The 25,368-nt window shown below is 49.3% G+C and overlaps 1 protein-coding gene across 5 annotated transcripts in view; it reads left to right on the plus strand.

Annotated features, from left to right (window-relative positions):
• The first annotated feature begins 210 nt into the window (after nucleotides 1-210).
• Nucleotides 211-25,368, plus strand: part of KIRREL3 (kirre like nephrin family adhesion molecule 3) — a 356,544-nt gene continuing 331,386 nt past the window's right edge. For 4 of the 5 annotated variants that reach the window (XR_012635205.1, XM_074927247.1, XM_074927248.1 and 1 more), the window contains exon 1: nucleotides 211-415. Coding sequence is in view for 3 of the 5 variants with exons in the window: in XM_074927247.1 (XP_074783348.1) it covers nucleotides 355-415 (61 nt within the window). In the remaining 2 variants the exon portion in view is untranslated. Of the gene's footprint in view, nucleotides 416-6,820; nucleotides 6,901-25,368 lie in introns of those variants that run through there. The other variant, XM_074927250.1, reaches the window with a different exon arrangement.

Genomic DNA, 25,368 nt, shown 5'->3' on the forward strand with positions numbered 1-25,368 from the left:
CCCCGTTCTGGCCGGGCGCCATGCGGGGGGGGGGGGGTGTGTGCTGGTATTTGTACACCCCATCCCGCGCTGGCAGGCCGGGCCATCCCCCGACTGCGCGCAAGTTACTCCCCCTTTAACCATCACTTTCCTTCTCTCCCTCCCCTTTCCCCCCCCCTTCCCCCCCCTCCTCAAAAAGCCGGGCTGCGCCGCCGAGGCTCGCTCCGCCAGTCAAGGCAGCGCTGCCGGGGGAGGAGCTGGGGGGGCGGCGATGGAGCCGGGCGAGCGGAGCCGGCGGGCGGCGGCGGCGGCCTGAAGCCCCCCGCCGGCGGCGGCAGGAGCCCCCCGACCCCGGCGCCGAGCCCACCCTGAGGAATGAGCGCTCTCCAGGCAGACCTCCTCCTCCTCCTCCTCGGGTGCTTCCTGCTCAGCCACGGTAGGACCCGCCGCCGCACTTAGTTTCCGAGCGGGGCTGGACGGGAGAAGCTGGGGGGGGTGTCGGGGGATGGGGGGGCTGCGTGTGCTTTTTGCTTCCTTGCACAAGGGGGAAAAAAAGGGGGGGGGGGCGGCGGAGAGAGAGGATTGCAGAGTTTTCCATGCATCTCTGGTGAGGCAGCTTGCCTTTTTTTTTTTTTTTTTTTTTTTAAAATCTTTAGCATGCAAATGAGTTCTTTCAGCTCCAGCTCCGTTAATTAGATCGTGTTTGTGTGTAAACACGGCTTTGCTCAGCAACAGCCCCCCCCCTTCCCCCCCCCTCCCCTCAATCGCTGCCCGGCCCTTTCGCCGGTACTGGGGGGCGATGGCTGGTTCAATTTTGAGGGGGGGGGGGGGGGGAGAACCCCCCCGGGCCGGCTCCAGCGCGGGGGGACCCCGCTGCCTGCGCGGAGGAGCCTGCGGTGGCAGAGCCGGGGTAGGGAGCGATTTGCTCCTGGGGGTGGGGAAAGAGTTGCTTTGAATGCAGGCAGCCGAGGGGGGAGGTGGGGAGCCCCTGCGGTAGTGTCGGGGGGTGTCACGGACGGATTCCCCCCAGCCCCGACAGCCCGGGAGCCGGGGCAGGAGCGTGGCAATCTGGGGGAATTTGCCCCGTAACTTTGTAACCTGCTTGTCTCCCCGCCTCAAATAAAAAATAAAGGAGGTTTGGGAGGGGGGGGAGGTGGATTTGGAAAGCTGTGTGTGACGTGCTGCTGTGTGCCTGCTCCCTGGACTATCTGTCACCTGTGGAGGACGCTGAGCTCCAGCCAGAGCCAAGCTTTGCCTATCCCCTGCTCAGCCCTTCGCAACGCCGGTGTCAGATACCATCTGTGTCACGCCGCCGTGGTCCCGAAGCCAGCTTTTGTGAGGGTAGGGCTTGGGGTTGCTTAAAAAAAAAAAAAAAAAAAAAGGAAAAAAAGGAAAAAAAAAAAAAAAGATCCAAACCCACGCAGCTAGTCCATCTGTTGATTAAATGAAGGATAAAACTTTTGGAGAGAGTAGTGCTTCTCAACGGGCAGCTGTTTTTTTGCTCAGCCAGACATTATTGCTGAACATCCCCCGCCATACGCTGCGTTTCCCCCTATTCCCCAAGCAGGGACGGCGTGTTTAGAGGTGGCTGCGCTTCTGCTTGCCCTTACCTCTTCTTTTCCTGAGCTCGCATGTGATATTGGGCTCCCACGCCACCCTCCCTTCCCCTTTTCTCTTTCCCTCTCTCTGCTTGTACTAATATTCCTTCAGGGAGAAAGCTGTGTTTGCATTCGCCTTTGCTTCTGCACAAAAGAAACCCACTGTGTCTTTTCCGTGTAGATTTCTGGCTGAACAAATCTGAACTCTCCCTGGTGCAGCGGGGCCGGGGGTATCGGTGATTTGGGAGCTGATCCTGGCCTCGCATCTCTCCCTGCTCCCACAAACCTCTCACCTCCCCGCAGGTCAAATGGCAGTTTACTACCAGAGCTGAATAAGTTTCTGTTTAGGATCCAGCGGGGATTTGTTTCTTTCCCCCCCCTCCCTTTTGCAGCCATTATATTTAATCAGGGCTAATGCACTTTTTAATAGCGCTTGTGTTCGAAAGCTGTCGTGGCTCCTCGGCTCTGCTGCGCCGTAGCCTGAGCTCAGTTGATTTGTCTCCCCTGTCTGTACCGTCAGGAGTGTGCATCTGGTACCTTGCTTATTCATGCCGGGTTACGAGGCAGAGATAGTGTCTCGCAGAGCGTTTTCGGCTGTTTTCTCCCGCAGGATGCACCGAATGCGATTCTGTGGAGCTGCTGCTCACGGTACACGAGAAAGGGGCTGTTGGCAGCATCGTGGCTTTTGCCTTTGGGGTGAATCATTGCAAAGGATCCCTAATAGGATTTCATGCACAGGATTCCTCAAACCACATGGTACTTTGGGGGAGGAAAGGCCTGGATGTAGGAACTGAAGCTTATTTTCCAGCATATGTTGCGTTTGCCTCCCGTCGAGCAGCTGCTGTAGTTGTTCTGGCGTGTGCAGATGCAGCGGCGTTCGCTTCCCATGGGTGAAGATGCTCCTAAAGGCTGGCGGGCCGTGGGGATGGGGTGTTACGTGTGTACTCGGAGGGCAGTCATCTTGCTCTGGAGGGGGCTGGTGGGCCAAAACTCACTCCAAGGAACAATTTCAATTACTTGACCCTGCCCGTCAGGAGTTTCAGTGGCTCCTTTTTGCGGGCAAAGGGGTAGGCAGGCTGCGGTTGCTTGCCTGCAGCACCAGAAGGGCTTGAAGGGGTTTGCCATAATAAGGCAGGCAGAACTGAAATTTCCCTGAGCTAAGGGATGGGAGGATCACCTCTGCTGAAAAGCTCTCTTGGGATCTGTGGTCCGGATTCTAGTTTTAAAAATAATAAAGCCCCCTTACACAAAAGCCTCACCGAAAAGGCTCTTTCCATCACCAGATCTGTACACCTATGCCCTTGGGTTTGTACTTCATGGGCCCTGTGCCTCCTTGTGGCATGCTGGCATCCTGCTGCTTCTGCAAACCCGTGCAGGCTCAAACTTGGGCTCCCAGCTGAGCTTGCAGAAGGAGGGTGCTTGTTGCTCCCTGTCCGGGGCCACGCTGCACCTGGGCGCATGCAAGCGTTGCTCAGCCGAGGAGGAGGATGATCTCTATTGCAGCTGACTTCTGTGCTTCTCTTGAGGTGACCTAGGAAGAACAAATTGCCTTCCCTTGAGCATCCTCTGTCTCTCACCCTTGCAAGTGGTCTGAAACAGCCTGCGTTTTCTCTTCCTGAAAGTCGATAGGTCAGTGTTTCCTCTTCAGGGGCCGTTTTTCCCCTGGTATTGCTTCTCTCTTCCACCCGCCCCCTCGAAAGCTGTCAGGACCACAGCTCTGGTGGAAGGCGAGATAAAGTCGCAGCACGATTTGCCTCCCGCGGAGACTAGATGTGTGGTGCCCCTTGGTGGGAAGAAATTGATGCTGCCATGAAACTAGCTGCCTTTTCTGCCTGGTGAATAGTTTACCCCTCCCTCTGCTGCTCCAGTGTCAGCCAAACTGGGTGAGGCTGGAAGCAACTGGGGAAAGTGCTGGGGGTGGGGGAAGGAGCAGTGCTGAAGATGTACCTACAACCACTGCCTCCTCTTACTGGCCTGTAGTGTAACCACCTAGATAAATTTGGCAGGCTACAAAATTTACCTTGGATGGGGAAGATTTCTGCTTGTCTGGGGCTCTCTTTCCAAAGGCATGTTTGCTTTCCCTCAGGGTGATGAATACCAAGCTCTCTGGGTGTTGCAGGGTATGTTTTTCTCCTTCACAGTTCACTTGGTTCCTCCCTGGAAGCGAATGCTTTCCAATCTTCTGTCAGGGGCCCGGTATTAGCAGTGGTGGCTCAATTTCCCGGTGGGGGAAGTTGAGCTGCTTGTCATCAGCCCTCAGGTGGGGAAGGGTGAAATTATGCTGATGAGAGAAACCAGGCCAATTCCACCCACCACCACTGGTTAGGACTGGAGGATGAGGATTTTGGCATCTCGGGGGAGGTTAGTGGGGGACAGGGAGCAAAAATGCAAGCTTAGGGAGTCCTGGGGGGTGTGTGTACAGGGGCTGGTGACTTTTCTCCTCTCTGAAGCTCACTGGGTGCAAGGGGCACTTGTGGGTTGCTGCATCTGACAACCCTGAGCCTGCTAATGAGAAGCCTGAAAATCTGTGGTCATGATCCCTTTTGAAATTTAATTCCTCCTGCCATGTAGAGAGCAGGGTGTAGCTTTGCAAGAGAAACGTGTTGGGCTGTTTTCCTAAACCCATCAGGTGAATCTCAGCGCTGGGGAGCTGTTTGGGAAGTACGAGGAGTGCATATGGTGCTGCAAAATGAGCAAGTGTTAACGGGCTTTAAAAATTAAGCCAAGGAGAGTGCTAGCAGCACAAGAAGTTGCAAGTAAAAATGGGTGAGTAGAAGACAGGAATGGTTTGGAAGGGTGCTTGGTGAAGATGGAAGGTGCTGCTGTGGGAAGGTGCGGGTTTGGCAGGGACACAGTTCACAACTGGGCTGCCTGGGAGGGAACCTGAAATAAGCCTCCAGTTAGAGGTGGTGGTGTCCAGTCTGTGCTATCGCCGGGGGAACAGTGCAGGATTGCCTCCTCCAACGTCTGTTTTAACACAATTTAGATTTCTGCATGCTTCTCCATCTTCAGTCAGGACCTCCTGCAGTGAGATCCGCATGAGGACCGCAGATGACTTTGCTCGAACTGGCTTGCAAGGTTTCAGTTCTTTGAAAAGAACAAGAGGGAGGAGCTGCGGTTTTGTTCAGGTGCCCTTTGCCAGAGGGAGGAAAGTGAGGAGAAACACCTGCCCTGATGCTAACGCTGCATCCCTGCCGGCCTCCCCCTTCCAAGGTTAGGCAGAGGTCCCTGGGCGGTTTATGCACAGCACATCTCGGGCAGATGTCGATTACTTCTGTGCTTTCCTCTTGTTTTAGGGGACGCCAACTGGAGTAGAAACGTGCACAGAAATCCCTGACAGGTTACCAGCAGTGTTACCAGCTCCCAGTCTTCTAGTTGGACTATGTGTGTTAGAATAAAAAGGCTCAATGCTCTTCTTTCTTTTGTAGCAGTAAATAAAGGGGAGAGGCCTATGTGCCCCTTCAGGTTGTGAATTCACTGAGGATCAAGGTCTTTAAATAACCTGTTTTCTTATGAGCCGTCTGTGATGGAGAGTGCAGCTCGCTTCAAACCTCTGATTTAATGATGGCTTTCGCAAGTTTGTGCTCCTAGCTTTCAGCTCCTCAGCGTGCTGGAGGGGGCTTTATGAAAATGCTGCTTACATCATTTCCAGGATCCTTCCAGTAGGATTAACCAGGTTTTTTGGTTTTTTTTTTTTTAAAGACCAGCAAATTTATAACAACTTATGAAGGCCTTAATTTAGCTTCTGTTCAGGAGCAATACACATCCTTTCCTTCGACTTCATTGGGAGCTACCTCTGGCCGAAGAGAGAGACGGAGCCATAGTGACTGTGTACAAGCTTATTTTATAAATCAATAGGTAGTGAAACAAATTGGTTGTAAATCAGTCTCTTATTTGCTGAGATTTAAGGCAGTTGGTGGAGTTTTTAAGGCGGTCTGCCCTGCCTTTCGGGGCTGGCAGTTGTCCCAGCTCTTGCAGGGGGTGTGTGAATCCACTGCCTGCAGTATTAATTTCAAACATGCCAGGAAACGTGCAGGATTTCTTTTCTCTTGGCTGGGAAGAAATGAAGTTTAAAACCTTTGCTGCTTTTCCTAGGCAAGGGTTGAATAGCAGGATTCTGATGCTACTCAAAACTCGTGGGTTTGTATTCCTCGACTTCACTGCACCTCAGGGCACATCCATACTTCAGATTTTTTGAAGGGGGAAGAGGAAAATACTCATTTCTGAATTGTGCATTGTGGTAGGACAGAGCAAACGCTGGGTTTCTGGTCTTGGAAACTGTGGCCTAACAGATGTCCTGGTTCAATATGCCTTTTGAGTATAGTCGAGGCTGTTTATTCATTGCCTCTCTGGCAAGACCCATGCTTGAGTGTTTGCCTTTCCCTGGTGGCAGCAGCAGCCTCCAAAGTGGAGCAGAAGGAGCTGTAGGTCACTTGGCTGTTGCGTGGCTCTTCCTTTTATTGAGTTGCATTAAACAGCTTAAAATCTAAATGTGCTCTGAGTGTACCTCTTAGCGATGGGCTCCGGGTGCCCTGCCTCTTTTAATGTCACATGCTATGTAAGTAGGAGGTGGAACGCTTACGATTGTTAAATTCAGATGCTAACTTCAGGATAAGATCCTGTCTTAATGTGTTCATTCAACTCCCCCGCTCGCAACAAAAGCTACATCAAGCTTTTGGTCTGCTGCGTTTTGGGCTCCCGGGGTGGAGCGGGATGTAATTGTTTTTTTGAGGGCTCTGCCATAACTGCTGCTCATTAACCATTGATGCAAACACATCAGACTTTCAGCTAGAATAATAGATGCTTTCCTTTGTTTCCAGTTTGGTGGAATTGTTGCGCCAGTTTGATATGTATGTGGTCAGATGGTGGCTAATTCACCTCTTAAGTGCTAGTGGATTTATGTTCTTGGGTCTGTTGTTGTCATTTTCAATATGGCATGTGGCAGAGCTCTGTACTGCACACCCTGCCTGGGTGTGCCAGGGTCTGACTGGATGCTGCAGCACCTAAAAGCTGAAAATTTCAGGAGCCTTTTGGGTGAGCAACTGTGGCTCTGTGGGAGGGGCAATGCAGAAAATGTTCGATAATGTATTTTTTTTTCAGAAGCTCGCTGCCCAGCAGGATGCATGCTGCAGGCTAGAGGAGCCTTGCTAATTACAGATGAAATATGCACCGAGACTGGAAGGGATGAACTTTCTCAAGCTTCCTCTTGGATGAAGGATCAAAGCTTTGTGCTGTGGGTCCAATATTACTTTTATTTTTCCTCAAGGAGGGAGTGACTGTGAGAAGCCATTGGGTTTGGAGTCCCACCTTGCATTTTGGGCAGGTATTCACTGATGAGCGTAATATTGTTTAACTCATTCAAAGATCAGAAATGAAGGGCCTGAATCCTTCTCGGGTTTCCCCTCCCCCTCTCCACTAGCATAAATGAGTATTCAAGCTGTATGCTGCCAGTCAGTAAATGTCAATATTGGATAAGTGTTTCCTTTATATCACTGCAATTTAGCATAAGCTGCTTGGAAACAAATGTCTTCCATAAGCATGAGGTGTTTCAGTAAGTACACAGTCAACATTACTATGAGGATTAAATAAATGTCAGCCCCACTTGTATGCTCAGCATCGAGTTAAGACAGCCGAACTTGCATAATGGCCATTGTGGCAGTAACAACAGGAGGGATTTTGAAAGTCTCTCTGCATGACGTGGGGTGGAAGGAGCTGCTTTGGATGGAGGTACCTGGATCCTAAGGGGATGTGGAGACTGGGGGTGCCACAGCACCTTACGGCAGAGGGTAGCTGATGGTATGGGGTGCAAAGGGATTCATGGACCTTCCTTCCAGCCTAACAGGTCTGCCCTTACTTTGGTGCTGTCTGGCAACTCAGAGATGAAAACTTGATTTAACCAATGCTGGTTTGAGCTTTGGTAGAGTTTGAGCACTGGTAGAGTTGCCAGCTCAGGACGAGCACCTTTCTGCAGATCTGCCCAGGCCACCAGTGCTGGGATGGGTCTGCCTCTGCCTTTTCTAGTGCAAACTGGGAGTTGCCTGGCTGCTACTGGCGAGGCCTAGGGGAGAGGCTTGGCCATCACCTGCTTTGTGGCGAGGAGTGTGTGCTTTGAGAAGCATCTCTAAGCCCTGAGCTTGCCCACAGCTTCCCAAAGCTGTGGTGATGCAGGCTGTTGTGAAAGAGTGATGTTGGTCCGTGCTGGCAAAGCTTATGCACATGAAGGTGTGCGAAGGGACCTTTGGCTGCTCTGCCTTCAGCTGTCTGAATGAGAGTTTCTCTCTGCCAAACAGGCAAGGGTATCTGGCTTTTGTAAAGGGATCTAAACCCAGCCAGCACACCGAGGTGTTGCTCCGTCATCAACAGAGGCTTGAATCCGTTCCTCAAGCCGTGTCTGCAGGAAAACCCTACTCTTTACCACCCTTACCTTTGCATCTTCACCAGTCATCCTGAGATGTTGCTGGGTGTTGTCCTGGTTGGTCCATGGCAAGCTCTGCCAGTGAGGAGAGAAAATCTGGGAGCGTGGTAGGGGGCTGAGCTGGATGTGTTTCCATTCCCAGTGATGCAAAACTGCTGCTTTCTCCCCAGCTGGCAAGTAGCTGACTGTAGCCACTTGTTCCCAGCTGCACAAAAATAACTGTAGACAAAATCGTTAGCAGTCAGATGAGCCTTATCAGCTCCTCTAATGCCTGTTCCTGCCTCTGGTCTGTGTGGAGTTGTTACCCTGCAGAGTGTGTATTTTAATGACTGGCCATTGCTGTTCCAGGTGACTTGAGCAGAGCATCCCAGTCGAGTCTAGCAGCCCTTGCGAGCAGTCAGAGGGTTTTGCAGCTCGTTTGCGGACGGAGCCCAAGCGCGGCTCTCGCCTCGTTAGGCTCCGCATTTACAGCGCTGCGGAAACAGCTTGCGGACATGTGGGGCGGCTTAATAATTCAGACCGGAGAAAGGGAGCGCTGGGGGTGCGCGGGGGAAGGAATACCCGAGTATGTGGAGTCTCAAACCAGGTCACCCGGCAGCGCTAATGCAGTTTTTTGCTGACTTTTCCCGTTCAGCCTGGCGGTGGCAGCAGCAGCGCTCGCATGGGCCGAGCGGTCCGCTCCCACCGCCCGGCGGTGGCTCCCGGGGGAGGCACACGGCGACCTGCTGGGCTCAGGCCTGGGCTCGGGGCTTCAGCAGCCGAGGCCGTCCCCCCTCCTGTGCCGCAGGGGGGTCGCTTGAGAGGTGTGCAGAAGAGTTGGGGGCTTTCTGAAGTTCCCCCACCCCTCTCCTGAGGAGCAGGGGGTCACCCCCTTGCGTGGTTGGGCGCATCCCCAGGGCGCTGGGGCAGATTGAGGTGACCCTGCTGGGGGCACATGGCAGTGGTGCAGATGCCATGGGCTCGCTCAGGAGGGTGAGGGTGTAGGAGGGCAATGTGGGGCTGGCTGACCCACTGCTTCTCCCCCCTCGGTGATAATCACGTGTAAGCTTGGCAGTGCCGGACGCGGAGGTGCCGAACCCCTCGCGGGGCATGGGGTAACCCGCAGCAGGGAGTGGATGCCATTGCTGGGCAGTGGTGCCTCGCTGGGTTGTTTCTTACTCTCTCCCACAAGCTAATCCCTGGAGTGTGATTTAACACTCCTCTCTTGCTTCTGGCTGTGTCTTTAATAAGCTGGGAGTGATGGGGCCACCCCCCCACCACCCGCAAGTGCTGAAGAAACAGAACCACCAGATGCTAAAATTAGGCACAGCTGTTTGCAGTGTTTTGTCCTCCTGATCACAGAGTCTGACACTGTCTATGCTTATTCTTCATCTTGTCCAGAGACTGAAAAGGTTTAAGATATCAAAGCTCTGAGTGGCTGTAAATTAACTCCTTCTGTCTAAACTGAAGCTTGACTTGCACGTGGCAGATTTCTTGTGATTTCCTTTATTTCCGCTTATAATAATTGCCAGGTAATCTCAAGACAGACTACTTCTTTCTGTAATTGGGAGACAATACTGCTTGTTTTCCTCTGCTCATGAGCTTCCCCACCAGAGACCAAGGGAAACATCTTCAGCCCTGCTGTCCCTCAGCCTTTATGTGCCTAAACCCAGTTCTGAAGTGCAGTTTAGGTAACCTCTGCAATCCAGCTTAGTCTCTGCATGCCTAAAGTTGTCCTGATCCAGCACCATATCCTGGATTTTGCGATCTGCTCTCCTTTGGCGAGGTGGAAGATGTACTGAGTGCTTTTGCTTGGTTAGTATTCAGACTTTGCATTCGTGGTTTGCTCGTTGGGGTGGGCATCACCCCATGCGACTGCTCTTCCCCCGCTGTCTGGGGTGTGTTTGCTCCTGGCAGTGAAGGTAGGAGGCTTTTTAAGAGCTGATGGCTGTCTCTGTTGCCTGCCACCTCCTGGAAAACGTTCATTCCCCTTCACTTGGGTTGCAGCATAGGGGCTGGGTGTCAACGATGTGGAGATGTACGCTTCAGAAAGGGCAGAGGGGGGAAACTTCAGGGGAGAGCAGAAGTGCCTTTTGCTGTCAAGCCCAAACCAGTGTAAATGTCGCCTCCTGACAGATCTGCGATGATAGCAGCAGCAGTGCTGTTGGGCTGGATGTGAGTCAGGGTCTTGCGTGGTGTTGTAAGTCTGAGGGATCTTTTTTTTTTTTTCCTTTGCCTCTTGTGCGAGTGTCTATCTCCTGCGGCAGGAACAGTTTCTGAAGATTCCTCTTGCTCCGGTCATGCTTAAAAGGATAATATTGGTTTAAGATAGACACTTGTGATAAACTAGGAAACACGGCGCCCTTTGAAATCTTCAAAGCTCTCTTCCATCAAATGGGCTGGCTAGAAAGGCAACTGCCAGGGCATTCAGATTGCCACGCTTCGGATGCTAACCTCGTCCTAAGGTTGTGTTGTCTTTTAAGGAGCTGATGCCTCTCACCTTCCTCCCCTTCTTCTCCGGGAGGTGCTGACTGCATCAAGGTGGTACCCGCTACACTTGTTCAGCATCTTTGAACACCTTTTTGTGTACTACCTGTGATCTCCCAAATTTGCCTTTTTTTTTTTTTTTTTTTTTAAGCCTTTCTGTGATGGAAGCAAACCAGAAGGGGAAGTGCTAACCAGGCAAAGCAGGTTTTTCCTGGGAGTAGGGATGGGGGGGAGGATGGTGGGGGAAGAGTGAAATGTCTTTTTCTCAAGAAAGAGTGAGGACCGTGTGCAGTTGCCATATGGTTGATGCCCCTTGATGTCTTTACTGTAGTGGTTGTAGCAAACTTTTCATCCAGCATACTGATTTTTTTCTGCAACATGTAGGTTTCTCTTCATGGTTTGGCTTTTGCCCAAGCACATACAGAAATCCGTGTAGTGCTTTTAACCTGTGCAAGTTGCTGCTGACTTGAGCAGATCAGAGTTGCTGTCCCAGTGGAAGCATCTTGTTCAAAACCAGGAAGAAAAGTTGAACTTTTGAAACTCGTTGTGGATCAGGAAACGCCCAAGAGTTATGAATTGGAAACTTTGAAGTGAACTTGCCAAAACAGCGTGTTTTGATAATTTGTAGGTTTTAACATTAAGTTCAGGAGGGTGGGTTTTTTGTGCATGGAGGATGGTGAGTATCACTGTCCTCTGGTAGATGGGAGGGCTGCTGGGAAGCTGTTGTAGAAGCTGACTATCAGTTGTGGGTCATCCTTCCCTGGGGCTTGGAGACGGGATGCAGATCTCTTCCTGCCTTTAACCTGCCTGATGAAATCACCATGATGGCTCTCGCAATGTGCCAATTTGTCACAGTATATTTAATTCTAAACCAGTGTTAACCTCATCTATGCGTCCGTAAAGCATCCTGCGGTAGGTTCAATGCAATTATGTTATGTTGTCTAATGCAGTTTGTTTCTCTTAGTCTGGTTGTATGCTTTTATTACCTGTTCTCCTGTACACCACGAGGACACAGTATGCCAGCGTGCATCTTACTTTTCCCTGAAAGCACCCTTAAAATTGGCTTATAATTATTGGAAAATATGGAAAGATTATAAAGGTGCCAATGATATTCATCTGGCTCTGGTGCATCAAGCAGGTAAAGAAGGGACTTAAGAGGCAATTGAAGAGATTGATGGGCAGTAATGGGTATAATAGTAATTTTTGTCCTGTGTTTTTAATAAAGTGATTAATGACAAATGCAGCTGGAGCCCCCGTGCGGAGACCAAGAGATGCAGTTAAATTACAGAGGCTTCTTAACTTAATGAGGCCGTGTAATAAAAATGAGGCATAATGAGCAAAGTATAATAGTACTATTATGCTTACGAGTGCTCTAGCAGAGGGCTGAGCAGGCAGTGCCTAGATGTGCTTGGGGGAAGATCTTGTGATGTCTCTGGGAGGAAGCACTTTCCTGATTGGGATGAAGATGAGGAGTCTGGGATACATTTGGGACACTTAAGAAAAATATTGGCTACCCAAGTGACGTGCTTACCCGTTACCTGATGGGAATGAACGAGTGGGTGGAACACCAGACATGGTTGTTTCCCCATGCTTTTGGCTTTGTATGTAAGGTTTTTGGGCAAGCCTCTGCTCTGGGTTTTATTCATTTTATTTAACCTTGGGGAAGTCCCTCCGAGCCTCCTTGCTACACAGATGAAATTGTGAGGGGGTCAGATTTTGTGATACGAAGGTAAAGCAATAGGATTTTTTTAACAGCCCAGAGGCCGGACATGCAGGGAATTGATGGGCAGGCTCTGAGAGGTCGGCCAGGGCAGCAGCAGGTTTGTGTGCCAGCACCTTGATTTGGAGGCCGGGTGCTGAGGCTGTGTTAGCTGGATTGGGGCCTTTTTGGGGGTGGAGGTGGGAAGTGGATTAGTGTCTGCAGAACAGTAACATCTCTGCTGCTGTTAAATGTAGTTAAACTTGAGTGACTTCTAATCTAATAATGAATGGAAGAGAAATAAGTGTTCTCAGTGATGCATGCCCCTCACGGTAAGTACTAATTGAAAACAGATATTTACTTTAAAATGAAAATGTAATACAATAAATGGTGGGTTGTGAATTTTGCGCACGTAGCAGGGAGAAGTGAACACACGCAGTCCCGCATCCCCTCTGCCCAAGCTCTGTGTCCAGCTAGGAGCAGGATCTCCCATGCCATGGGGCTGGTGGGCCAGGAAGCCTGGGGAAAGGACCTGGGGCTTGTGTTGGAGCAGAGCTCAGAGCCTTAATTTGCTAAAATTGGGTGCGTCGGGATTATCGTTGTCTGACCTTGGTCTGCAAAGGACCTTCCAAGCTGTGTTTGTGTTTTTCCTCCCATACCGTGCAGATCTTTCCCAGGCAAAGTTCCATGGGAAGGAGAGGTTAAGCCTTTTAAGACTGAGGAAGCCTCACCTCCGTTGTCACTAAGATGGTGAGGCCGGGCAGTGGTGGTGACGCTCCTCCTGGTGGTCTGTGCTGCTTGAGACCTGCCTTGCTGCGCTGAGCTGGATGTCCTGGCCCGTAGCCCAGGCTTGGTAGGCAAAGGGGCTACTGCTGGAGAAATGCCGGCCAATGCTGCCTTTTGGGGGCTGCCGGAGGAGCGTTGGGGGTATCTCTGGTCCCATTAGGCCAATCTGGATGGGTGCTGCTCCCCTGGGGGGACCCTTGGCTGTGAGTGCTGAGGTTATAGCACCCCTTCCCTCCCGGCCTCGGTTTGTCCACCCTCCTCCTGTCCCCTGCAACCTGTCTCAAACAAGTCATCGCTCCAGCAGCTGAAGCCGGAGTCACAGCTCTTTTTAAAGTAGTTTGTAGGCAAAGCTCAGTGCTGCATGACTGGTGGCCATTAAAGGATGCTCCCTGACAAAAGCCCCCCCCCCCAGCACTGTAATCTTCGGAGGGAAGCAGCCTGGCCCTAATCCCTTTGTGCAGAGTTCCTGCTTGTTTCTTCATATGGGTGCATTTGTATAATTTGCATTTTGCACTCTGATCATATGCATAGAATTCAAATTGAAATGGGGGCTTGAATAGATTTGCATGCTAATAAGGCAGTGGCTTTATTTATTTATTTGGAGCCCTCTCAAGCAGGCAGCAGTCTGCTGGAAAGCAACTCGGGCAGCTCAGTTGATGACAGAGCTCTGCAGAGACACAAGGACCCTCACTTTTCCCCAAGACCCGCTTGCCCCCTGTGCGTAAGTGGTTGAAACTGGTGGTCTCTGTTCCAGCAGCTCTTGGCTCGGTCCTGAACCCTCACAGAGTCAACTATCTGTGGAGATCAAAGGATACTTTCAGCCCACCTTAACTAAGCGGAGATGCCTCTTTGAGGTTATACTGGTGCTAACTGGGTCTGGGTGTGGATTTGCCACATGGAGAAGTGAAAACCCTACTGTGTTAGAGCTGGTTATAGCCAGTATGAGCCACTTCATGCGGAGTGCAGTGGTCCGTGGGCAAAATAATCAGTGTGCCCCCATTCTCTCCTTGATTTTGCGTGGCATCTTGCTGGCCGCAGCTACCTGCATCCCTCATCAGGCCATGACCCTTCCCTTCATCGTGGGGCTGCTATTTCTGGTGCCTTTCAGCAGCTGACCTTGGGATGTTGCATGTGGGCTTTGGTTGTGATGCCCATCAATCCTGCTCTGCCGCGGCGTGCGGTGTTGCTGAGGCCAGCTTCCTTTGGTGCTGCTGTGGTCTACTCATGCTGTTTTCCCTCGACGGGAGCCTTTTGGCCTCTTTCAAAGTCATGAATAGAGAAGAAAGTTTAGAAATGCTGAGAAAGTGTCAGATGGAGAAGGGGAAGGCAAGGGCTGGGAGAAAACCTGTTCCCAAAACTCCGTGCCGTTACTGGCAAGGCAAAAAAAAGACACCGAAGCCCAGGTGCTTCATTGAATTGCAGCACCGTGTCCGTTTGCATTCATGCTCCCTGCCCCATATCTACAGCAGATACACCCAGCATATAGCTTAATGCTCAGTCTTTCCTTGCCAGCTCTCCCTCCCCAGATGACTTCTGCTGCAGCTGAGTTCATTGCTGGCATGCTGAAAAACGGCCAAGTGAGGGCTTCTGAAATGGCAGCAGGAATTGGGTCACATCGCACTGCCCCGGGAGAGCGAGTTTCTCTCAGCAGTCTGGCTTCCAGTTATTATTTTACAGGGGATGTTAGAGGTTGATAAGGGAGCTGTTCAGACTGCCAGTGGGGCTTATTTGGGGCTTATTGTATGCTCCAGTTTATATTTTAATATAGTCAAAGGTGACTTACAACTTTAATATTAATTTTAAAACTGATTGCTCAAGGTTTTTTTTATCTATGTGAAACCAGATTAATCTCAGCCTTCCTTGATCCTGCTGGTAGCTTTTCTTTCCCTGGCTGGAGACACATGTGGTCTGTGTTGCACCAACAAAAGACAAGAAGGAAGATGTTTGCGTGGTGATAAATAATTGTCACAGGGTCTGCTTTTCTTCCAGAGAAATCTTTGCTCTACAAGCTCGACAATTGCATCAGTGGGAGCTCTTGCTTTTGTACAAGGTTCTCTGCCTTGGCTTGCGGGGTGGGGCTTTGCTGAACAATGTCCGGCTTTGTGCTTCCCATAGAAACCTCATTTTTTGTTGTTGTGTTTCTCCCCGGTTTTGCAGGCTCTCCATAATACATCTCCTTCCTCACTGCTTTGTGCTGCTGGCATTACAATTTCTTGCACGCTCGCTGTGCTGCTTGCAAGATGTTTTGTGCCGGAGGCGACAGTATTTCGTGGGGTGAGAAGGTGGTTTTGTGGCGGGGTGGGCCATGGGGAGCTGGAGTTGAGTCGTTGTCCTGCTTCTGGCTCCTTGAGCATCCTTGGGTGGACGTGCTAGACTGGAGGATCCAACAGAGCTTGGTGATGCTTCTGCCTCTGGGCACCTCATTCACGGTGTTTCAATCCACCTTTAATGCTGGCTGTTTGCCCAATACTTTGAATAAACAGTCTGCCTTTTAAGATGACCAAAGTTGAGTACCCAAAACTGAGATGCTTTTGGCAAAATCCAGCATTGATGCTAGGCTACTGGGTTGCCTCTGGAAGTGGAGGCTGGTGCTCTCTAACGCTTTCATATGTAATAAACCACAAGATTTGGGATTAAGTGAATCCCCTTGGCCTAGCTCCAGGACATCAGTGGCTAGCTGTGTTGCTGTAGATGCTCTGGGTCTCAGAGCAGCCTTGCTGGTGCTGCCAATCTGTGAAGCATCAGTGGTGATTGGTTTAGGTAACTGGAAGAAAAGGATCAGAGTTGTGGCTCTGGAGACCTGTGGTCATGAATCTTCTTGTCTTGAGCATGGGTCAGCCTGTATACCAGTGGTACTTGTTAAATTTACCCTAAATAATGAGTTTACGAAGCGCTGTACTGGGAGGATTCTCTGTACCTCAGTGAATGATTGTTAGAGTCAAATGCTCTGTGACCAGCCTTTAGTTTTTCTCTATTTTGTGTGTGGGATAGCATTTCACTGATGGTCCGTGTTCTCCAAAATACCTCCCAGAGGCTGCCCGTAGATTTTCTCATCCCAGACTTATGAATAAGTGCTTCTCAGAGCTTGCGATTCCATGCACGGTGCAACTTGCTGTCTATAAATATGCTGGATTGATGGGCTGAGGGTTGGGGCTTGCATAAGCTGTGTGAATCTGACAGTGGCAGATCAGGGGAACTGAGGCACAGAAGTCTGCAGCAGAAACCTGTGCTAGTTGATATCACAACCCGGGGGGAGGAAAATCAGGAGGGTTTGCTTGCTAGAGCTACCCCCGTCTGTATTTTCACCACATCGTATTTCAGCCTGGGGTGGGAAACCATCAGGTATTGTGTTGGCTCAGAAGCCAAACGGAAGTGATCTTAAGACAGTGATGAGACCGAAGAGCCATTAAAGGCAAGGCTTGACATTGTGCAAGTGAATGCCAAACAGCAGCCACATAAATCCCATTTGTTTTACATTTCAGAGCTTAATGAGACAGAAATCGCATGGCAATTGTCATATGTGAAGGCAGAGATTGCTAGTTTGCGTTTAACTAAAGCAACTGCCGTATGCGGCACCAGCGCCTGAAACTGAGCCATGACACCCGCTGGCTGCGTGGCTGCTGGGATGGGGAGGGTGCCTCGGGTGGTGCTGGCTGCCCTGAAACTCAACACCCATCGTGTGTGCCTATAAACCACCAGCAGCCACACCACGTTTTCTTGTAGCCTTGGAGGTGTGCAGTAATCAAGTCCAGGAACCAAGTTTTGCCTGATTTCACCAGGACAGGGGTATGAAAGACCTGTGGGATGGCTTCTGGAGTGGTTTGTAGGAAGTTGCAAGGAGCATCGCTCTGGGACAGTTGAATGCTGTGGGGCCAGGAGTAGGCTGAAGCCCTGACGTCTGAGCCATCCTGCAGCAATACAAACCATTTGAACTATTTCCAAAGCTCTGTGTGCTACTGACTTCTCTGAACGTTGCTCTTGGCGGTCCGCACACCGGGTGGAGAGAGATTACAGTGGTACCTTGTGAGACTGCGGCAATACTTAGAGCCACAGCTTTGCGCCCTGGTCGGGAGGTAAGATCTTGTCTGCTTTTCCTAAAGCAGTTGTTTTTCATAGGAACGGTGTTTTTTGCCTTGGGCACCTACTCCTGGCAGCCCTGGTTTGAAAAATACCAAGTTAAAATTACCAGAGTAGCCCCTTTAGCTCAGACTTGTGCCTTATGCACCAAGGGGTGGAAACACTTCTGGGAATCATCTCAAACCTGTGTAAACCATCAAATTTTCCTCCATTTTTTTCAGTGTAAACCTATATCTATTTAGGATTAGTTGAACAGTAGGAAGATATTAATGTCAAAATGCATTGTCTTGGGTAACTTGCTTAATCTCTGCGACTTTGTGCCTTAGCTTTCCAGATAATGTTCATAAATTGCAAAAGCAGTATTTTAATATTGACATAAGCTACAGTCTTTGACAACTGTTACAGAATGGGCTGCGTATGGGGCTCTGAAATGGATTTTTTTTTTTTTTTTTTTTTCCCCTTGTCTGTCTGAACTGAAAAACTGAAGAAGAAATGCTATGTTGGGTTAACTGAAAACAAGACTGAAAATATTTGTTTCAGGTCAAATAAAACATTTCATCTGATATGATGTGTTCTTTGTTCAGACTTAAAAAACCTGTTTTAAACTAAATTAACTTCAGAGATGTCTTGGGGGAAAAAAAGTCTAAATGTTTCATGTAGAGGGGAGAATGTCTAAATAAAATATTCACTTTTGACACCCACTCCCCCCCTTTCAGTCCAAACCACTGAATGGGTTTGATGGGAGTTCATGACTAGCATCTGTTGACCCACATCTGTGTGTTGGAAGTATTATGCCAAAGATGCAGGGGGAAGAGCTAATGAGTCATTTTTCTAATGGGTATCTCGGTAGGTGAGAGAAGTACTGAAATTACATATTTGAAGGAATAATGGGACCCTAGTTAGATGACTAAATCTTATTCTTAATCATCCTGGGGGCGATGAAGAGGGGAAATTGTGAGTTGGATCATCCTGATTAGCGAAGTTGTGGGTGAATAGTATTTTGTGGCTAGCCTAGAGATGTTTTAGGGAGAAGAGGGGGAACCAAAACCAAGCTGACAGCCCCTGCTGCATGCATGGCAGCAAATCCAGCTGGGTCATCCCTGACATTGAACCTGAGACTCGAGTAGTCTTTTGTGATCAAGCAACATCCCCTTGATGGTGCAATTCAGTGGCACGCTGGGTCACGGAATCTGCTCCCTGCTGTTGATCATGTTTCATTGTCAGTTCCCTCAAAACATTAAGTGCCTCCTAGTCCTACAGGCACTGGAGCATTTGGCTTCCTGATGAATTCTCACTAGGATATTTGAGACCTCCTCTGTGCGATGATAAACTCCCCAGGCCCTTTGTTGCTACTCTAAAGGACTTGGAGAAAGTCCTCTGGAGATCTACTGCCTGTTGCTGTGCTGTCTTAAAGGTGGAGTGAGCGAAGGCTTGCTTGGGAAATATTTCAGGTAGGACCTCTGTACTCGTCCAGGTCTTCTTCAGAAGTGATGTGTCTCTGGCAGGTAGGTCTGGATGCATCTCATCCGAGTTTGTGCCTGGGGCGCTGGGAAGGGTGCTATCTGTTTTAGTGGAGTAATTGAGCAATCGCATTGTCCTGGACATAGCAACTAATGATTTTTTCTGTATGATAATGCGTCTTCATTACTCTGGGGAAATCATTTGCTCCTGTGAAGACAGGCCTCTCATTCCTGGGTTAAGGGGGAAGAGACTAATGGCTTAATTAAAAGGTTGGAGAGAAAAATCTGTCTTAACCCTTTTTTTTTTTTTTTTTTTTTTGTATTTTAGAGTGCTGTGGGTAGGAAGATTACATATGAAGGCACAGCACAGCCCAACCATGTCTAGTGGAGCTATTTGGTGCCATTGCATCAAACGAGGGACACAAATGTCAGGTCTTCAATCCGTCACCCGTGTCTCCTGTAAGCCATCTGCCCACTGGAGTAGACTGGCGTAGGCACACGCTGCGTTTCTTTGTGAAAAGCTCTGAGATTTATTCTGTGTGAAAGGGGAACGTTATTTAAATCTGCACATTTTGCAGGATGTGAAAGCAGCTCCACGTAATATACAGCCTTCCTCTCCGCTGGGACCACTCTATTAACATCTTTCATTTGTGTAGTTGGATGCTTTGCAGTGCCTTTTAGCGGTGATAATCCAGCAAAGACCTCTGTGTTGTTCACACTGCAATATTTATGGAGCCAGCCTTCCTTTTAATTTCCATGCCGAGTTTGGCCATATGCAGAGATATAATACAAACAGCAGCTTTAGTCACACAATAGTTCAGGCTTTTCCCTTGGTGGGATGTAGGGCTTTTCAGTGACTCGTTTGGAGCCGACTGAGTATCCTTTTGGAAAAGGAATAGAAAGGTTTGAGTGTGTCTGACAGCGATTGTGCTCTCCCAGGCTGCTTCCAAAGACAAACAGTGGTGGAAATCCCTTTATTGGGAATGGGTGAACAACTTAAAGTAGAGTCAACAGGACCAGTCGGTCAAACACTGGTGTTTTTAGGGTGGCGGGGACCTGCCTGTGTGTATCCTTCCATCGGAGCCTTTGAACAAAGGAGTGCAGGGCATCTCTCTGTGAACGAGAAAAGCCAACCTGCAGATGAGCAGTGCTCTACCTCCTCTACACGTCAAATGTTTTTGGGTGTTGCAGAGGGGGAAGGAGTGCTGATGCTTATGAGTGTTTCTGTGCTGGGGTGTGGATGCCGAGAGTTTTCTTATACGTGAGGTTGGATGGAGCTTGTGGCTTGGTTGAGGCAGCTCAGGTCCCACGGAGCTGGGTTTTCACATATGTGCCTCCATGACTGCTGCACGTGGTACCTTTCCCTTTGCCTGCCCTGCCTCCCTCCACGCTGTGCTCCCCCAAACCAGAGGGGAGACTGCATCCTCCTCTGCCGGGGAGGAGAGCAGGAGGGAGCCTGGCAGCAGCCAGCGCGATGGGCGCAGCCAAGCTGGGCCTCTCGAGGTTGGTGCTTTGGCTCATTTAGGTGCTCGGCTTGGCATGGAGGCACCAGAGCACCCGGCACACACGTGCACCTCAATCTGCAGCTCTGATTCCCCAGCTTCTTGCTCTTCATTTTGCACAATTAAATATTAAAGCCAGTAAACACTTTAGTTCATCTGCACGGCACTGGCTGCCCAGTTATCCTCCTGCAGGGCTGTCGTGTTGTGCCAGTTCCTTCCCTGGGTGCTGGCAGCCTTTACCCTATACGCCAGTCATTGCTACAAGGAAAACCCCTGCTCTCCAAACCTTCTTCCCACCTCTGTCTGCAGCTCTTCACTGCCTTGGGGTTACTTCGGTGTGAGATCCCAAGGCAGCGTTGGACTCAGAGTCTTTGCACAGGGCCAGAAAGAGCTGTTTGTTCTTCTAAGGCTGTTTTGCAGGTATTGACTGGGGCAGGGCTTCTCAACCTTCCCTTCACCACGGACCCCCTTTAAATACCTTTTGTGGCCACGGACCACCAAGACTTAATTTCAATATTTAAACCACTAGACTGCATCAAATATTTATTCCAACTTTCTTATGAAGGGTCTTCAAATTTGGAGAGAAAGGGAAATAAATTAATCTGTTAATGCACACACTCCTATTATAGTATCTTTATTGCAGTGATTCCATATGAATTTAAAATAATAGCATCAACGCTCTTCTTGCTCAGATGGCCCATTTTATGGTATTTTAACGTGCTAATTCTGAATTTTATGCTAATTTTTACCTTAAAATTTGATGCAAAGTTCTTACATTTCTTCTTCTCCCCCCTTGTTTCTCTGTCCAGTCCCCATATATTTTTGTTCATGGGTCAAGGGCCACCACTTGGAGGAACAGGTTTCAGCCCCAGTGTGGCCCTTAAAGAGGGCCTTTGGGTTAAGAAAATGTCTTTAAGAGAAAAACCGCGTAGTTAAAGTGGGTCCTACCAGCTAGATTAGCACTGAATAGACTAGTGTGTCAGGGCGGGGGGCTTGAGCCTGAGAGGAGCATTGAGGGGAGGGGGCTGTGGGAGAAGGAGGTACAGTGCTTGCCACGGGCTAGACCAAATGTTTCAGGGCTGGATGCTCCCCACCCCGGCTTTAAGCCTTTGTGGACCCCTGTGATGACATCACAGCCCCCGGAACACAGGTTGAGAACCACTGGACTAGGTAATAAAGGGAGAGTTGAGGTGGTGGCTACCTTAGAAACCTGCAAACATAGGTCAGAGCTGTTGGACTGCAGAGCACAGAAGCGGCTCTTCGTGCCCCAGAGCTCCAGGACGGCACCTCTGCACCTGGGTCCCGGCAGGCGTCGGCGCTTGGTGTGGGTCTGCAGCACCTCGGCAATCCTTGCTGCCTCCCTGAAGCAGCGAGCGTGGTTGAAGGTGAGATTTTGCCGGTTCCGAAATATGGGAGTTAAGGCATTGGCTTCTCAACTTTAGAAATGTGGTGTTGGCTCTCTCCTCAGTCCCCATCCCAATATTGAGGATGCCATTCTGTTACCTTAAACCCCTTTTTGTATTTTTATACAGCCAGTGAGATTCTGCTGACAAACAAGGGGAAATTGCTGCGACCAACTCTCCCAGCCTCAGTCAAGCAGAGCTGTTTTTTTGTTGTTTTCTTTTCTTGGTCTTGCCGTTCAGGGCCTTGATATTTAGTGGAGTCCATTTCCAAGAGGGATGGGACACCATGATTTTACTGTGGTTTCAAAAGACATTTTAAGCGTTTGAACTCCTGCCATCCCCGAGTTACATGCCTGAATCTGGCCTTGACTGTGCGGGCTGAATTTCTTGCTATGATTTTCAAGGTAGTCTGTATTAGCAGCTTGTCCTCTGCCAGACAGATCAGTGTTAACAGCTAATAGGGTTTCTCTTTTCATTCACTCAGCGGTGATGTGCTGTCCCAGACCTTGGCATCTGAGATGGTCAGTGTGAATAATAGTGAGGAGTCTCTGGCTCGTTCCTGGGCTGTGATAATCAGCATGTGCAGATTTTTGCCGCAGAACAAAATTCAGATTGGAATTTTTTTCCAATCTCCATTAAAACTTACTACCCATTGGAACTGCTATCAACTAGGCTCTCTTGTCGGTTAGTATTTCCTTCCTGGATCAATAAATCTTGGTATTGATTTCAAAATAAGTTGGTATCTTAGAAGTACGGTGGTGCTGGCTCCAGCAGGCAGCTCGGGGCTGCACTGCTGCTTGAGATCTGAATCTCAGTTCCCTGCAGGTTAGATCTGTGGGTTGCCACTTCTGCTACAGTCAGCTGTAGGATTTTGTGTCTGTATCTCAAACCCAACCTCCTCCTCCGGAGATGAGACTTGGAAGTACTTTAGCTGGAGAGAATAATCCTTTTGGGGTGGCTGCATTTTGTCGTCTCACAGGTCAAGGACTCCCATTTTTCAAGTCCCCTGTGGTGCGATCCCATCCCTGCACAGCACCGGCTTGCAGTGCTGGCTGCTGGAGGTAACCACGGTGCTGCACATCTCCCTCGCGTTTTTTGGGATGGGTCCCAGCCCTCCCGGCTGTTGGAGAATGCTGCCTGCTGGGGTGCCAGCTCCAGGCTCTTTGGAGCAAGGAAGAAAAACTGTTCCTTCAGTCTTCTGTAAATCTTTGATGGCAGTTTACAGCTGTACAAACACCTTCGGGGTTCCCCAGGTCTTTGGAAACCTAGTGCTACTTTTTGTGTCTTTCTGTAATGCTACTCCAACTGTAGCCATCCTCAGTTATTTCCTTTTCCCCCAATGTCTGACAGGGCAGAAGCTGTTCTTCTCCGTGCGGCACATGTTGTTCTCAGGTACCCCTGGTTTTTAGAGCTGTTGAACTGACCGGCAGCTCTGGCTGTCCTTGTCCCCTTTACATGCTTCATCCCCAGCATCTTGCTTTCCAGCTCAAGGAGACTTCTTGGAAAGCCGGTTAATAATGCATGAATCTCTCTAGGCTTGATGAACTTGTCCCTGTGGTGGCTTCTGCCCTGTATGAGATGTTTCCGAAGAAGCTTTGCTGTTTTATACCAGCACCAGCTCTTCCAGGCTTAGCTGGCTTAGAAGCAGCTGAGGCATCAGGCAGGATCCCTTATGAAATCTGTTGGGAGTAATGAACCACAGATGACTCTGTTTTCCGAATCGATATTGAGCTGCTGTTTCTAGAAAGCTGCCAACCACACGAATGTGAGGTTAGCAATGGAAGAGTGCTTTCACGGGGGAGTCGGGAAAGCTGTTGGTACTATCAAATGTCTGTGCTTTCCACCCAAGAGGCTTCTGTATTTCTGTCTTGGGCAAAGTGTCTGTTTCTGTTTTCTGCCTTGTTCCTTCCAGATACTGTGAGGCTTAGTGCAGTTTGTGCTTGCAGAGCACTTGGATAAAGCATGCTTGAAAAGTGCAAAGTATTTATTATTATTTGCATAGCAGCCCCTGACCTGCTGTGAAGAAGCAGCCCTTCAGCTCTGCTGAGTAAATATACCTTCATTAAAAAGACTGCCTGTACTGCATCGAACTACTCTGTCTCATGTTCATCTGCTTTTTCATGTGTAAAAGTCTTGGGACTATTTGACTTTAATGAATTTTGAGCATGCAAAGTGCCTGCTTGGACCCACATGGTGTAGCATCTTGACCTGACAGCGCTGGTGACAGATATGAATAGCATCCAGGTGGACTGCTGAGAAATTATTTACTTAAGGATTATCTCTGCATGAAGTTGCCTTATAGCTGGAAACCTGCAGGCTTCTCTTGAAGCCCAAGTACCAGTTTAGGGTGGTGTGTGGGTGATTCCCAGCTTGGTTTGCTGGAAAGGTGCGTGGCGTTGCAGAGCTCCTTGTTGAAAATGCTGCCAGCTCCAGCCCGGCTTCTGGAGCATCCCACCCACACTTAAAAGCTACTGTAGTCCTGCTAGTGCAAAGCTGTTTGGATTGCAAATGGGATGCCAAGGTTTTAGATTCTCTCAGTGGCCCATAAAATCTTCTTGAGCTTTACATGACGTTAAAGCTTGAAGAGTCACTATTTAAAGCAGAGCGTTTTCACAAGTGCTTGAGGTTGGCTTAGTGCTGCTGTTGTTGCTGTTGATTCAAGTCTAGTTCAAACAAACTTTGTTCGACACTGAGCACTCTGAAAATATTTCCCCCTCCTTCCCCCCAGAGGAAGGCAGGCAGATAGCTGTATTAGAAGAGTATTTGGAAAGCTCTGGGTCTTGGTTTATAACACAGCAGGCTACAGCCATTTTCAGTCTGACTGCTAGAGATGTGGAGGACAGAAAACATCGGCCATGATCCTTCAGGTTCCTGGCCTTGGCAGATTTGGTAAATCAGATGCTAGGTAATATTGGGTGTTAAAGGGAGGGGTTATTTCTGCTTTATATTTCACTGATCATCATACAGGTTCAAGTGAGAGGCTGCTTTACCTTCAGCATCTTTCTTAAAGTTGCACAGCTCAACAGATTTCCTTGATAAATTCCTGGAGCGTACCCTAATCCTTCCCTCTTGTCATCTGACAAATGAGGGTTTTGTCTAGCATTCCTTATTGACTTATTTGCTTTTAATAGAATTGTGTCACAGAGAACAAAGAACCCAGGCAGCAGGAGTGTCTTACTTGTAACTTGGGGGTCTTATTATTAATTTAGGAACTGGGGTGCTTTCTTGTGGTCCTTCACAGTGCCAGTTTCATTCAGGGCTGCTTTGCAGATTCAAAACTCAATTTGCAGAAGATGCCCACTTGTCTTCCTCATCAGTCACCTGGTGGTGCCTACTGTCACACTTCTGGACCCCGACTTGTGTGCCTCTACCCGTTCACCTTTGCTTTTCTCTGTTCAGGTGCTTTATAACTGTGAAAGCCAGATTGGGACCATAAGGACTGTGTTCAAAGCTGTTGTAGTTGGAGAGTCTTGTGAAGCTTCCCCAAACCCCAAGAATATGCGAGAGAGAGTAAATAAACAGCAGATGCTGCAGTGTCAGTAAATAAAACTGAAAAAGCATCCACATACGCAAGATGCATCCTATCTGCATTTTCCTTCCCATGGTGGTCAGCAGTAGTCTTGAGGGCTGTGCAGCTACATGCAAGTTCTTGGTACTTCTACCCAAAATGGGATGCCATGAAGGATTTGTGCTTCTGCTGGCTTTGTCATTAATCTGCCAAAACTGGCATTTGCCAAAGGAGCTGAAGTTCAGATGGCTTGCAGTAAGATTAGAGCTCCTAACGAGGTGGGGATTTTAAAAAGCTGGTGTTACCATCACCTCTGTCTGGGAGCAGCAGTCTAGGTGTCTGTTGGAGTAATTTGGATGTAGGTCCATTTCATTTTTATTTTCCTTTTTGGTGTTCCAGCGTGTCTCATACTGAACCACCTTTAAGAGAAGATAACTTCGTTTGTTCATATGCAACTGTCATTCTTGCATCCTGC

This window comes from Athene noctua, chromosome 26, assembly GCF_965140245.1.
Source record: "Athene noctua chromosome 26, bAthNoc1.hap1.1, whole genome shotgun sequence".
NCBI classification, from domain to species: Eukaryota; Metazoa; Chordata; class Aves; order Strigiformes; family Strigidae; genus Athene; species Athene noctua.